This window comes from Alligator sinensis, unplaced genomic scaffold (assembly GCF_000455745.1).
Source record: "Alligator sinensis unplaced genomic scaffold, ASM45574v1 scaffold982_1, whole genome shotgun sequence".
NCBI lineage: Eukaryota > Metazoa > Chordata > Crocodylia > Alligatoridae > Alligator > Alligator sinensis.
Genome location: NW_005842470.1, coordinates 620,573 through 634,948, shown reverse-complemented (window position 1 = coordinate 634,948; position 14,376 = coordinate 620,573). Strand labels below are relative to the sequence as shown.

The window sequence follows — 14,376 nt, the reverse complement described above, 5'->3', positions numbered from 1 at the left end:
GAGTGATTTTTATACTGGTGCAGTTATCATTCTGGGTTAAGCATCCACTTTTTCTCCTCTTTGGCTTTTTTTATTCCTGTTGAAGCCTTGTGAAATCTTCAGTATTTCTTTCCATCTAGGAGGGCTGTAATAAGGAAATTATGGTAGAATGCACAGGGCTACATTCAAAGCCTGTGGTTGAAGATGCTAAGAGAGCTTCTGCTTATTTAGGAGATGAGCAAATAGCCTGGACAATATACCTAGCCCATAACCCAGTGTTTCTCAAACTTTTGATATGTGGGGGGCACTTTTTTCCCCTTCACTTAACATTAGTGGCACACTTTATTTGTTGGTCATGGCCTAGGTCCAGTTCATGGGCCTGTTCCTGCCATGTGGGGCAGGCCCAGCAGAGGGCCAATGACACCATTTTTGACAGCACACTAGTGTGCCACAGCACACTGTTTGGGAATATCTACCCTACCCATTTTTAGGAAAACATTTAAGCCAGTATTTATGCTCTATAAAATCAGGGACTTGTGAAGCCAGAAAGTGATCCCTAAATAATTAAGCTAAATATAGCTTGGTTTTTAAATATTTTACTTAGAATACAGCTTGCAAATAATATTACGTGACATTGCTTTTGTTTATGGAAACTATATTTGAAGTGTAGACGACAAACTTCTGAAAACATGTTTGGAGAGAAGTTGCTGATTTGAATAGTAAGTCTTAAAGATGCTATAGCTGGCACACACTGACAACAATCACTGCAGTGGGTGTAGTAATCATTTTAATGTTTTTGTACAGTAAAGCCTGAGCCTCCTTTGAACCTGCAGCTAGAAATGACAGACAAATGGCAGGTAAAGATCTGTTGGTCCAGCCTAGTACTTGCATCATATGCCCTTCAGTATGAAGTGAAATTTTCTGTGAATTCTACTCAAAATACTTGGCAGGTGAGTCTATTTGTTTTGCTTGCTTTAAGGTGAAATAAATCTAATTCTTTAAGCAAAATCTACTACAACTTTTGGTCTAGATCCCACGGTGTCAAAAATGTACTGAGATGCTAACGTAAGAATTAATCTCTAGGGCTAAGTACAGACAGTCAAAAAGCCCGAGGTTGAATTGATTCAGTCTTTGTAGGTTAGGCTAAGCTGCAGAGTTTGAACCAACAAGCAAATGAACACATTCACTTTTGATTTAGGAAATGCAGCCACATGCCTGCAGTGGCTCAAGCCAGAAGCCGGGGGGCACTAGAGCATGCCTGACAGCCACTCCAAGGCTTTTTCCCCCTTGCTGCTGGAGCAGAAGGCATGGCCAGGCCCCAGCCCATGCTCTGCCTGGGTCAGGGCAGGGGAAGGTGATAGCACTGAATTCATAAAAGCTTGAACAAGAATACTTGTTTCTCTGACAAACTATAAGCTAAAAATTATAAATACAGCCTGGGAAGTGTTCGCTTCCTCTTCCTGTTGCCCCTGAGGTCTCTGGTTTAAACCTCTGTTACAGGTTTAAACTAGTGACTGATCACTTAAACCAGTTTATGTGTAACTTGTGTCCCTAGCCTAGGGCAGCTGCTAGTTCCTGTTTCACTAAACCTGCTGAAATCAGCAGTGGGCTTTGAATTCAAAACTTACAGCATTCGAAGCACTTGTCTCTGCTGAATGAGTTAAAGGACTGGAATCCTGTAAGTCTCCGACTTTTAATGTGGAACAAAGTACCATCTACTTGCATACCAACACACCCACTAATCTCCACTACTCCCTCTTCCTGGGCAGGATTTTAGCCCTTTTGAAGTTAAAAGCAAAGTTTCCTTTACCTTCACTGCAGCTAGGTTTTCACTCATTTTGTGTGTGTGTTGTATTTATTAATGAATTACAATTACAGCACACACTGTTTCTGTCTGTGGTATAAGAGGATCAAATGTTTAATAAAACCCATCTAAATATTGTAACTATTTTCTACTGACTTGTGACTTACTAAAACTTTGAATAAACAGTTCTTTTAGACTAAAACTCTATTTGTTCCTTTGACTCCTCCATTCTTGTGATGTGTCACAAAATAATAATGGCTTCTGATAACTTAACAGGTGGTTAAGACTGTCTTAGAAAATTCCCTGACTATAGATGATACACTGCTTGGTTCTTCATATTTAGTTCAAGTACGGTGCAAGCGTCTTCATGGTCTGGGATTCTGGAGTGAGTGGAGCACACCATACAGTTTAAACACAGAAGGTACGTCATATACAGTAATTTAAATAGCCATTGTTTGGAATGCAATTGTTTATTTTGTGGAAATGAATACATGTGTGCATCTATTATTTAATGTGCTTTACTTAGTAGCCATTATAATACAAAATACAGGCAGTCCTCGGACTTGCAACACAATTGGTTCCTGAAAACCGTGTCTTAAGTGGAAAGGTTGTAACTTGGAACCAATTTTCTCATAAGAAACAATGTTATAAATGGGGGATTGGTTCCTGAACCAAGGCCCAATACCCTATTTTCACCAAAAATACCGCAGAATTTTGTACTCAATCAAATATAGATGAGTAATATAGCTACATTAATATATTTATATTGTAAATAGCAATCATATTGGTTTGGAAGGACTTCTTTGAGGTGACTTTGCTCGACTTTTTTGAAAGGGTCTTGGTTGGACTTTTTGAAGGGTTCTTGGCTGGAGTCTTCTTAGGAGTCTTGCCTGCAGGTTTTTGTGGAGTCTTGTCCGCTTTCTTAAAGAAAGTGTCCAAGGAAGTTTGGATAGATGTTCTCCAGGGAGATGAACAACGCAGCCAACTTGTTCGCAGGCGTGGCGTCGCATCGGATCAAGCGTTGTAAAGTCGAAACTGACGTCATAAGGTTGAAACAGGGTGTCAATTTATAAATGTTGTAAGTGTGACACATTGTAATTCAAAACATTGTAAATCGAGGACTGCCTGTACTACAGTGGATTAGGTAACAAGCATGCATAGTAAATTCTCTAAAGGGTGTACTAAGATTTGGTTACAAATCTTATGATAATATATTGTCATTTGCAAAATAATACCTGGCCCATTGGAGATTCTGGTGTCATATCATATATTTCCTCTAATAATCCCATTGCACATCTTTGAGATCCCCATTGTGGGATTGGGGCGCTGTGCTTTGGATCCCCCCAGCACTTTTTAGCTTTCTGTTGTTTGGGTGAGTTTCCTTATCCTCTAGCCTCAGTTTGTGGGCATGCAGTCTCTGTGTCATATCTGTCTTCAGAAGTAGGACCGACCCCACAGTACAACTGCTCAAGCTGCAAGGCCAGTTCTGAATTCCTTTATGATAGTTGAAGCCAATAACAGACTTTGCAGAGGAATTTCTAAACTAATTAAACTTTAAATTAAAGATCTAGGCAAATCTGGTAAGCACCACTAGAAAGTTCACCATTCATTGTGAGAAGCAAAGTATTTTTTGGATTAACTGTATAGTTGAGAGTGATTTTAGACAAGCTTTTGGGTCACTTGAATAATGGAATTTTGTGCCCAAAAGCTTGTCTAACATTTCTCCCAACCATACAGTTGTTCCAATAAAAGATATTGCTGAAAACGCCCTTTCTTCTTGCATGTCTCCTTGACCATCGCAGCTATACCATTCCCACTGTTCCTTGCCCTACTTTTCTTGAAGCTGTTTGATATTATTTGGGACTTGGTCAGAATTCTAAAGTCCATGACCCCAGGGTCTAAGATCCTTTCACTACTCTTCTCTGCTTATAGACCTTACTTTCTGGTTCTGGTTTCCTTATGAAAAAAGCTAATATGAGATCATTCTGTTAATAGGCTTTCAGGCGTTCTGAGCACTGCTGTGCAAGGCATCCCCTGCCCCTCCTCCCTGAGTAACACACCCCCTGGCCCCAGCTAGGCAGCTTTTCCCAACCCCAACCCCAATTCCTCCCTCCCCCACACCCCTTCCCTCCCCCAACCGCAACAGACTTACCAGCTGGAGGCAGCTGTGTCAGCTGCCTGTTTAGTCTATGGCCGAATCTCCGAAGCGGTGCTGAATCTTTTGGATCTGATTCTACTGTATCGAATCAAGACAGCGATTCGAATCTCCAAAATGAATCACTGTCCTCCAAATCAGCTGAATCTGAAGTGAATACTTGCCACTCCTCAAAGGCCTGATGAACATACACACGCACACACAAGTATGCTATGCATGTGTGTGTTTATAAATGCACACATACACACCTAACCTGTCTTTTCTAGTTCAGGTTTTGTTTTAATTGTCCAATAGTATAAGAAGTTAAATGGTTTCAGAGCTAGCAAAGACTTGCATGTAAAATGCAAACCATCATAATTAAAAATATGATTATTACACACATGAATGAATAATTTAAGACTTATAAAACAAATATTCTTGACATGTTGCACAGTATTGGCTCCTCTGGAGTCAGTTAAATCTGTCAGCTGGAGGATGATCCTAAAACAATAGAGCTTACTAGCTCTGTTATTCTGAATTGTTACATAGTCATTATAACAGTTGACTGACTTTGCAAATTGCCCTTTTTCTTGTAAGTGAGGGATATTTCTCATGTTTTCCCATGACATTTTCAACATTAGTCTCTCAATTTATTTCAGTGACTCTTGCTAAAGTTATCTGCGTAGTCATTGTTTGAATATACAGGCATATATGTGTACTTCACAAACAAGGTTCTGCATTTGTGTGCAAACTCCATGGTCAAAATGGTCTACCACGGAAGTCTAAAATTAGATGTCCAAATTACTAATTTCATGTCTTTAAGGAGGCTGTCTTCAAAGGTCCTCTGAACCTTTTCATTACCAGGTTGGTTAATTACATGCCTACATTTGGCATTGGGTGCTTAATTTTAGGCACTCATTCTGTACATACATATACCATACTGTAGCTCTAAATAACGACATAATTATAAATATGCATGTGTATATGGCTGCACATATATATATACACACATTCGGAAAGGTTGCAGGCATATCTCAAAGTATACACAATTCATCGAAAACACCGAGATGCAGTAGATATATCTCTTTATTTAACATCCTGTTATTAATTGTATTAAATACTCATTTCACTGACAGAAAGTCATGTTGTGATGAGCCTGATGACAGCCTTAGAGTGAGTAATTTTTTCGCTGCAGGAGACATAAATTGGCCCATTTTCCAAATGAGTAATGTTAGTATTAACCAATGGAAGAACAGCGCAACCAGCAGCACAGTTGGTAGCAACAAAGAGACTGGTAACAAAGAGGTTGCTTTGCATTCATGCAAGTAGATTAACACTTCTGAAATCACAGTTATATTTTTGTATGGCTGATAAGCATTATATTTAGGGCTGTTTATAATCAGAACATCTATGCTGATACCAAAGTGATGGTGTTTTGCAATGCTATTCAAAGGATACTTTAATTTGCAACTGACCCCAGTAGTTTCTATGGAAGCTTCTGCACCACTGAAGGTCAAATCTGTTTTATTAGGTGCTTCATACACTGCTTTTTTTTTTTTTTTAATATACTCCAGCATGTGTTTAACGCAGGGTGGGCAAAATACAGCCCCTGGCCTGGATCTGGCCCTTCAACTGATTGGATCTGGCTCCCAACAATTGATTGCATCTGGCCCGCGATGTTCTGCATGGGGCCGAGCCCCACCTGCTGCTGCCCAGGTCAGCCTATGCAGTGATCTCCTGTCTACCCTGCCCTGGCCTCTGTCAGTGCACAGAGGTTCCCAGCGGGGCTGCTCCCACTGCTACAGCATCCACTCAAGTACTACTCAATAACCCTGCCTCCAGTGGCTTCTCCTCTTCCTCCTCCTGCCCCTGCTGCAGCGCTCTGGGCAGTTGCCAGTGCAGGGAACCTGTGGGGACATTAACTGGGCAGCAGATGCCCAGCCAGGTGGAGTGAGGAAGCTGTAGTTGGGCAGCTCCTGCCCCAGCGTGCCGGGGCTTCAGCTCCTGGATGCCTTCCACCTACTTTTCCTGCCCAGTGCAATGAGCAGTCACCTGCAGGTAGGAGCCTTATGTGCTGGGGCAGGAGCTGCCTGGCTGCAGCTTCCCCCTCAACTGGCTGGGCATTTACTGTCTGGCGCATGTCCTCATGGCTTCCCTGCGCTGCCTGCTGCCCACAGTGGTGCAGCAGGGGCAGGAGGAGGAGCTGCTGGAGGTGAGGGGGCTGAGCAGGACCTGGGCAGCTGCAGCTGCACTGGGAGCAGACCTGCTGGGAAGCTGTGCTTGCTGGCTGGGGCTGAGGCAGGCAGGAGCACAGTGCAAGCTGCCGTGGACGGGGCTCAGCCCCATGTGAAACACTGCGGGGGCAGTCATGGGGTGGACTGGGGGACAGGTCACACTGCACCTGTACTGCCCAGGCAAACTCTGCTGCACGAGCCCCCTGTCCTTCCCTCAGTCCCCCCACTTACAGCCATCTCTCAGGTCCTACCATGTGGGTAGCCCCCCGCCCCGCACACCTACCCCACATGCCCATCCTTCACCCCACAATATACAAGATTAAGACTTATTTTGAACTATGATGCAATCACCTCTGTATACACCACTCAAAAACGTAAATCAGGACAAACAGCTCACCAGAACTCATTAAGCAATCCTCCAGCTGAAATAATTGCCTACTCCTGGCTTTACTCCTATTAGTGAATGGCTGGCTAGGAATGGCCTTACATACTTTTATGCAGTTTGCAAAATTGGAATCAAGATGTTGGTGAGCTGGTGTACTGGTTTTTTGTTCATTAGCCCCCATTTGTTTGGCTACTTCAAAAATGGTTTATAATCTCCTTGGTAAGAATACAACTCTGATTAATTTGATACAGTCAGGATTAGATCCTGGCTGTGGTCCAGTTTCAGTAACTGTTGTAGGGCCTGATTTTGCTATGCCACAGTTAGTGAGAACTTCACTCTTGATTTCAGAGAACACAGGATCAGGGAGACAAGGCTGCTGAGATGTTGCCTGAAAATGTTGTCCTACATGTTGCTAGTATAATCTTCTATTCAGAAATTTAGTTTGACTGGATATTTTCCCACTTGCCATAAATGTTTCCCAGCTTGCTCTTATTTATCCGATAGCTGTGTCCATTGTGTTTTTTACCATGTATAAAATTGTACAGTGTTGATTTGATTTTTGTCATTTTGTCTTCACAATAAATAATTTGTTCCACTTTATGTACTGTTGCATAAGTTACCCCTGGATTTTTGCTTCTTTACTATAATAGAGTTCTGAAAATTTGTGCTTCTTGTGTGAAAAGCACAGATATGAAATATTTACAAAAGCTCATTATGCATCTTTTTGAAGACTTACACTTTCAGACTTTTAGACACCACTCAATAATGCACTGTTGAATGTTCTAAGGTAGGTCAACGATGTATTAAGTGCGTGATGGGTGCTTCTGCAAAGTAACTAACATGTTTTAGCATACCGTGTACATGCACTATAAGCATAAGACCTAATATTGTACTGTCTTTTTTCATCATGCATCTTTGAGTTAATATTCAAATATGAGTGTAATCATTCTATTAATATGTCTTCATCATTTTATATGCTGTTGGCACTCAGAGAATAGCCAATTTTAGTGGATTTTTCCAAATGCAAACTTGATTTGTCTCGCAATGACTTAATTAATTATTTTAATTGAGAGCATGTGTACATTTCTAATGGTTTGTTATAAAATTAATTGCATGTGTGTATTTGCATGAAAAGCGCTACATAGTTTTAGCTTGAAAAATAACTACTGCAGCATTAAAATGGCTATTTGTCTGAAGTGTGAAAACACCTATTGACAAAGGTCCAACATTTTCAAAAAAGTGCACTGAAAAGTACATGAAAATTTACTGTATGTGTAAGACTATGCTGTAGGCCCTGTAACCTCTTGTCATTTCATTCTGGTGTGATTGGAAATATAGAAGGTACTTGTCCATATATGTCTGATAGATAAAAGTAATTACAAAAAAGTAATTGGGTCTTCTGCAGCTGTTCCAATATTCATTAATTCTCATCACACTGGGAGGGTTGGATTTCTTTGTTTAGGAGCTAGGTTCAAAACAGTAAATATTTTGAATCATTAAATGATTTTCTAAAGCTACTTTTTCTTTAAAAACAGTGAATATTTTGAATCATTAAATGATTTTCTAAAGCTACTTTTTCTTCTTTGAATTTTCATTTCTCACAAGGGTTTTTTTTTTTCTTTCTTTGTTTTCTTTTCTCCCGTAACAGAAGTCATGTACTTTCCTCGTAAGATACTGACAAGTGTTGGTTCTAATGTTTCGTTTCACTGCATCTATATTAACAAAAATCAGATTGTTTTGTCCAAGAAGATTGTTTGGTGGCTAAATTTAGCAGAAGAAATCCCAGAAAGTCAGTACACACTTGTGAATGATCACATAAGCAAAGTTACGCTTTTCAACTTGAATGCAACAAAACCTAGAGGAACATTCTTCTATAATGCGTTGTACTGTTGTCATCAAAGTAGGGAATGTCATCACAGATATGCTGAATTATATGTAGTAGGTAAGATTCAAGATGCTTTCAATTTTACCAAGAACTTCAGAACTTTATATGGTTGGAATGCTTCAGTTTAAAATTCCATTCAGCCTTTAGCAGTTGATAGCGAGTTGTAATTCATATTTTTGTGTATTAACAGTCTTATCTATGTTTTATATTAATGTTTTCAATGTGTTTTACATAGATGTCAATATCAATATCACATGTGAAACTGATGGGTACTTGACTAAAATGACTTGCAGATGGTCCGCAAACACAATCATGTTGCTTATGGGGAGTTCTTTGCAGCTAAGATACTACAGGTGTGTATAGCTCTTAATGCATTATTTTTGTTTGAAGACTTTTACTTGAAATATTACAGAAAAAGATAGTAAATCTTTATGAGGTTATATATGATCTGCTGTAGCTTTGCAGGCCAATCTTTAACTGGCTTTACAGCTGGCATCCAAGCTGGAACTTGCAGATTTCAGCACATATTCCATGTGTACAAATTAGGTCATTTAGATACCCAAAATACACAATATAATTTTTATTTAGACATTCTGCAGTACTTGGATGTCAGCTGTAATAGGATGGCCAGAAGCATTTGAAACTTAGGTAGAAAATATTAAATAATGATGTTGTGAGTGTTTGGTGTGAGCTTTTTGTTGGTAGGACCTTGTCCTTAATGAGCAAAGTAATGTGCCTTTTAAGCTTCCATTTTTCCTTCTAAATACTTCTGTTATTTCTGTGATGCAGATCCCATCTCACATTTATTAAATGGAACTTAGATTTGTATGGGTTTTCTTAGAGGAGAATTTGCCTGAATCATAATTTGTATGAATGAGACTAGTTGCTTGTGTGTATAAATTAAAACAGTCCATATATGCAGGGCATATAAATCTGAGTCTGGAAGCTGTCTCACTCCAAGGCCCCTGCTACACATTACATATATCACACAATTAACTGGTTAATCGTGTAATAAATTTATACTGGCCACATGTGAAAAGTAATTATCACACAATTAATGGGTTAATCATACAATAAATTTACAGCAGCCACACATGCAAAATAATTAGCATACCATAAAAATGACTATCAAGCTATAAACAGAACCAGTTAGCTACAAAGTTAATGCTTGAAAATGTGTAACAATTTAATAACTGGTTTCTTATCCTGCTTTAATCTGAATATTTAGCAGGGCCCCAAGTGAGATAGATATTGTTCAAGAGAAAATTATAGTAAATGTTGCTTTGGTTTTTTAGCAGCCCTATTGGCTGAAGTGATTTTGAGTTCAGTACTGCTCACTCTATGCTCTTATGTTCAGAAAAATTGACCTTGCTTTTAGTCTTATAGCTGAATTGGAAGGAAGAGGCAGACTTGGAACCAAATTCTGACCTCTTTCATACCACTGAAGTTAATGAGATCATTCTAGACCTACTCTGGGGTAATAGATGGCAGAATCTGGGCTGTTTTTTAGAAAAACTCAATAGAAAATCTCTGCTATGATTTTGGAAAAGGGAGGTCCTATTCAGACTTGTTCCTTTTGTTTCTGTAATTTTTCCCTTAGTTTCTAATTTAAAGTGATTCTGACAGTCCCAGCTAGTTAAAGACCTAGAAGATAGGTTTCTCAAATAGAGACCGTTTCACCCCTCAAGTTAGAATAGTGTTCCATAATTGGTAAACTTTTTTTCTCTGGATCATCTTCTCCATCCATGGGGTCTTCTCTGCAGTCTTAATTCCTTTTCCCCCTTTTTCTAAACACTACATCAATATTAGAAAACATTGTGTTTTTGTGACTACTAGCAGCTTCTTCAAGTAACTGAAGTTTCATTTTTGAAACCCCTTTGAACAGAGTAGGAATCATGCTGGGAGAGAAATGTAGTTATATGTGGTATAGTTACAGAGCCATTCACATGTGTCTGCCAATTATGACTTAAGATACTATCCAGTGGTTCTGGAAAAGCGGTCTCTCTCCCTTTTTACTAGAAGGAGAATGTTTTAATTTTGGTAGAACTGTGTTAGTTAAATAAATGAAATGGGAAACTAAAGGCTTATTAAGCAGAAAGCATTGTATTTGTGCCCTGCTGGACTGAATATGTGAGAATCCCTTTGGCAAACAACAAATTTAAATTGGCATTTAGGGCCCAACCCTGTAAAGTATCAAGCCCAAATTCAGGAAAGTATAACTGTGTCAATCAAGAGAGATCCAGTGAAGAACAAAGGGACAGCTCAGGTGCCAACTTAGAAACTGCTTCCACAGCCACACAATTGCATTGACAGCATGGTGGCAGCTAGAGCTCAAGGTGCAGAGAGAAGTGCAGGTTTCTGCTGTAACTCATAGCATTTTGCAGGAAGCACAATGAGTTACAGCGATTTCCCCGGACCCAACAGATGTTCTCTATTGGGTCCCAGGGATTGGGGGATTTATCTGCAATTTGGAGCGGCTGTGAGTCTGCAGCTGCTCTCCCTGTCTAGTAGTGGCAAGGAGGGACCCAGGTCCCTCCCGCCTCCCAGTCCTGGCTCTGTCTTCAGATTGGGGGGGAAAGGGAGTTTGGTCTAGGGTTTTTTCAGCTGGGAGGGTAGGTTGGGTGGATTGGAGCTCCCTGCCCCTCTCCCCACTGCTGGCAGAAAAAACCCCAGACCAAACTCCCTCTGCTCCCTTCCCCTCTCCCATTATGAAGACAGCACTGGGAGAAGGGCTGAGCTGTTAGCCCACTCCTGCTCCCAGCATGTGCAGACAGATGTTAATGAAGGTGATCTTTTTTTGAGCATCTTCATTTGAACCCTCCTGCAATGAGGGTTCACATTGTCATGGGATCAAGCCCTTTTAAAGAGCTCTGCAGCTGTGCACTTGTGTTTGGTCAAGGCTGTAGAGCACTTTCAGGGGCCAAACGGGGCAAAAATTGTCACTTCTGTCTGCACTTTCTGTGCTGCCCCCTTGTGTCCTGCTACCCCAGGCATCTAGCTGCTTTGTTGCACCTTTGTACCATAGTGGCTATTCCTGCTCATGGGCCTGATCCTCTGTTGCATTTCCGACTCCACTTAGTACAGACTGAAGTTGATCTCCACGCAGTTGTGGAGTAATTAGCAGGGATCCTGGTCCTGGTAAAAAAATACCAAATTCTCTGCTAAAAAATACCAAATTCTCTGCTAAAACCCTCAAAATCCGTGATTAAAATTAAAGTTCCCCCACAGCCCCCCTGGCCCTGCTGGTGCCCCTCACTCTCCCCCCACAGCCTTGCTGGTACCCCTTGCCCCCCACCCAGAGCCCCTGCTTCCCCAATCCTACTGGAAGGGGCCCCCAACTGCCAGGGCTATGGACCCAGGCCCACAGCCCTCTGCCCCCACTTCTGCACTCCTGCAGGCTTGGGCAGGCTGGCTCCCTGCTGGCACACACACTCCCAGGGGGCAGAGGGGACCTACGCCCCCTGGATCTGTATGCAGGGCAGGCACAGGCTGCAGATTCGGGCTACCACTCTGCTTCACTCCCTCGGGGCCTCCGGAGCCTGGCGGGCATGATCTGGTATGGCTGGGGAGAGCGGGGCCACGCAGGGATCTCCTTGCTACTGCTCACACCCCCACTGCATCTTCTATGCCTGCCACTGCTTTGAGGGTCACAGCCCTGTGCCACTGCCCTCACTACAGCCCTAGATGCAGGAGGCATGTTGCTGGGGCAGCATGGGGTGAGCAGTGGCATGGAGGTTCTCCACATGGCTCCGCTGCTGCCTGCTGCACTGGGTCATGCCCGCTGGGCTCTGGAGGCGGGAAGCAGGGTGGCAGGGAACAGCGACTAGCAGCTTCTCCACGTGGCTCCACTGTTCCCTGCTGCTCTGCTTCCCTCCCCTGGGAGCTCCAGAGCCCACTGGGCACAACCCAGCATGGCAGGCAGCAGCAGAGCCACATGGGGGTCTCCTCGCTGCTGCTTGCCCCCGTGGGGATCTCACCACTGCTTGCCCTACGTGGTCCCATCAACGCATCTCTTGCGCATGGGGCTGCAGTGAGGGCAGCAGCATGGGGCTGCACCCCTCAAAGCAGTGGCGGGTTCAGGAAGCGCAGTGGGGGGGTGAGCAGTGGCAAGGAGGTTGCCGCGTGGCCCTGCTGTCCCCAGCTGTGCTGGGTTGTGCCGTCCAGGCTTCAGAGGCCCTAGGAGAAGGAAGCAGGGAGGGAACCCAAGCCCACAGTCTGGCAGAGTTCCAGCCTGCAGGGAGCTCATTGCAAGATGGCAAAATCTGCGATTTTCTCTTGTAAAATGAGAAATCCATGTTTGCCTCTGGTAAAAGGTAAAATCTGCAGTTTACGCTGTTTTTCCATGGGAAACAGAAAACCTGGATCCCTGGTAATTAGTATGCTTGCCCCACAGGCAGGGATAAATATAGTGCATGGAAGATAGGCCGAGGTGAAAGAGAGAGAGAGGGTAGCAGCGAGGGGGAGGAGAAGAGAACCAAAAAGGAGTGAATGAGGAAAATGTATAGAGGGAAGGAGGAAAATAACGAGAAGGCACTAGAAATAGGAAAATCCGTCTTATCCAAGGGACAGATCTATAGGAGAGCAGTGGCATGGTGATCATATGTTTCCTAGGGACTAGAAATATTGTGTAAATGTATTTGGCATAGGTCATGACAGCAGTCAGGCAGCAGTCTGCTTTCTCTCAGACTTGGGCTGGTTTTGAGCAGGTAAACTGGAGGAATATATGGCACCTTATCTGCATGAGCCACTTGGTGAAGTTTTAATCAAAATAAACCAACCCTCAGACTCAGAACAGTGAATGATTACAAGAGTTTGGATTTTGTAGGTGCAGCTAGGACACCAAGAGGGGAAAATATTTTGTTTGGTATGTAAAATAAAAGAAATGTTTATTTTCACAGATTACTTCAGTGTGTTACTTAGAACAGCGCAATCCTGTGATTTATTATAAATTGGTGTTCAGTGCATAAAGAAACACCATTAAAACTTTGGTTTAAAATTTAAAGCCAATGTTGAAATTATAACCTTTTGAGATTTTTTTTTTCCAGTCAATATTATTTTCATCCCTAGTGAGAGCTGTGCGAATAACTGATTATTTTTTGTTTTGCTCTGGTGGCCAAACCAAAACATCAAAGAGGAACTTTGGCTTCAGGACAGCTTGGGGAAACTAAGCAGTTCCTTTTGGGTTAACACAAATATTTCAAGGAAGTTCAAACAAATTGTTTTGTTTAATTTATGATCATTCTTAATAAAAAGCAAATATCTAGTTTAAGAAAGCCAGCAGAAAGGAGGAACAAGATAATGGTTAGATTGCTCTCAGGGGTGAGGGAGATGTGGTTTTAATGAACCCCCTCCCTGCCTAATCTATATCAGGAATTAGAATTGAGGGCAATGTGTAGACAAAACGAGGGGCATGCATGCACAACACTTTAAAGCGGGCTAAATGCTTTTACACCACTTTAATGGTGTCCATGTTTGCACGCCTTGGGAGCATACTGCACATTAATTCCAGCTGCTGTAGGAAATCCAGTGGTGTAATGCTGCTGACTTGAGGTGCAGCAAACTAAAACTCCTCCGAGGAGTTTTAGTTTGCTGCCGTTACAGTTGCAGAGCGAAGCACTGGGCTCCGTGTGGCTCTGCAGAAAGCCCTGCAGGCAGCCTGGCAGCAGCCTGGGAAAGCAGGCTCTGCCTGAGAAAAGTGGTGAGCCTGATCTTTTTTTTTTTAGTTTCCCCGCCAAGAGCTTGCCTGCTTGTCTGAGCTGTGCGGGGGCCCGGTGCTTCCCTCTGTGGCTGCGGTGCCCCCTGGGACTGCCCGAGCTGGGTGCCTTCAGGCTGGTGCCGCCTGGTGGAGAGGGCTGCTGCTGATGTGGAGGGAAGCACCAGCCCCCACGCAGCCCAGGGACTTCTCTGTCCGCTGGCAGCTCGCCTTCCCTTCCCCACTGTCAGAGAGGCAGGTAA

The 14,376-nt window shown here is 42.7% G+C and overlaps 1 protein-coding gene across 6 annotated transcripts in view; it reads left to right on the top strand.

The window, feature by feature from the left end:
• Positions 1–14,376, top strand: part of LEPR (leptin receptor) — a 78,811-nt gene that overhangs the window by 35,524 nt on the left and 28,911 nt on the right. For all 6 annotated transcript variants that reach the window (XM_025212548.1, XM_025212550.1, XM_025212545.1 and 3 more), the window contains exons 6-9: positions 784–929; positions 2,060–2,204; positions 8,185–8,478; positions 8,657–8,774. In XM_025212548.1, coding sequence (XP_025068333.1) covers positions 784–929; positions 2,060–2,204; positions 8,185–8,478; positions 8,657–8,774 — 703 coding nt within the window. The remainder of the gene's footprint in view (positions 1–783; positions 930–2,059; positions 2,205–8,184; positions 8,479–8,656; positions 8,775–14,376) is intronic.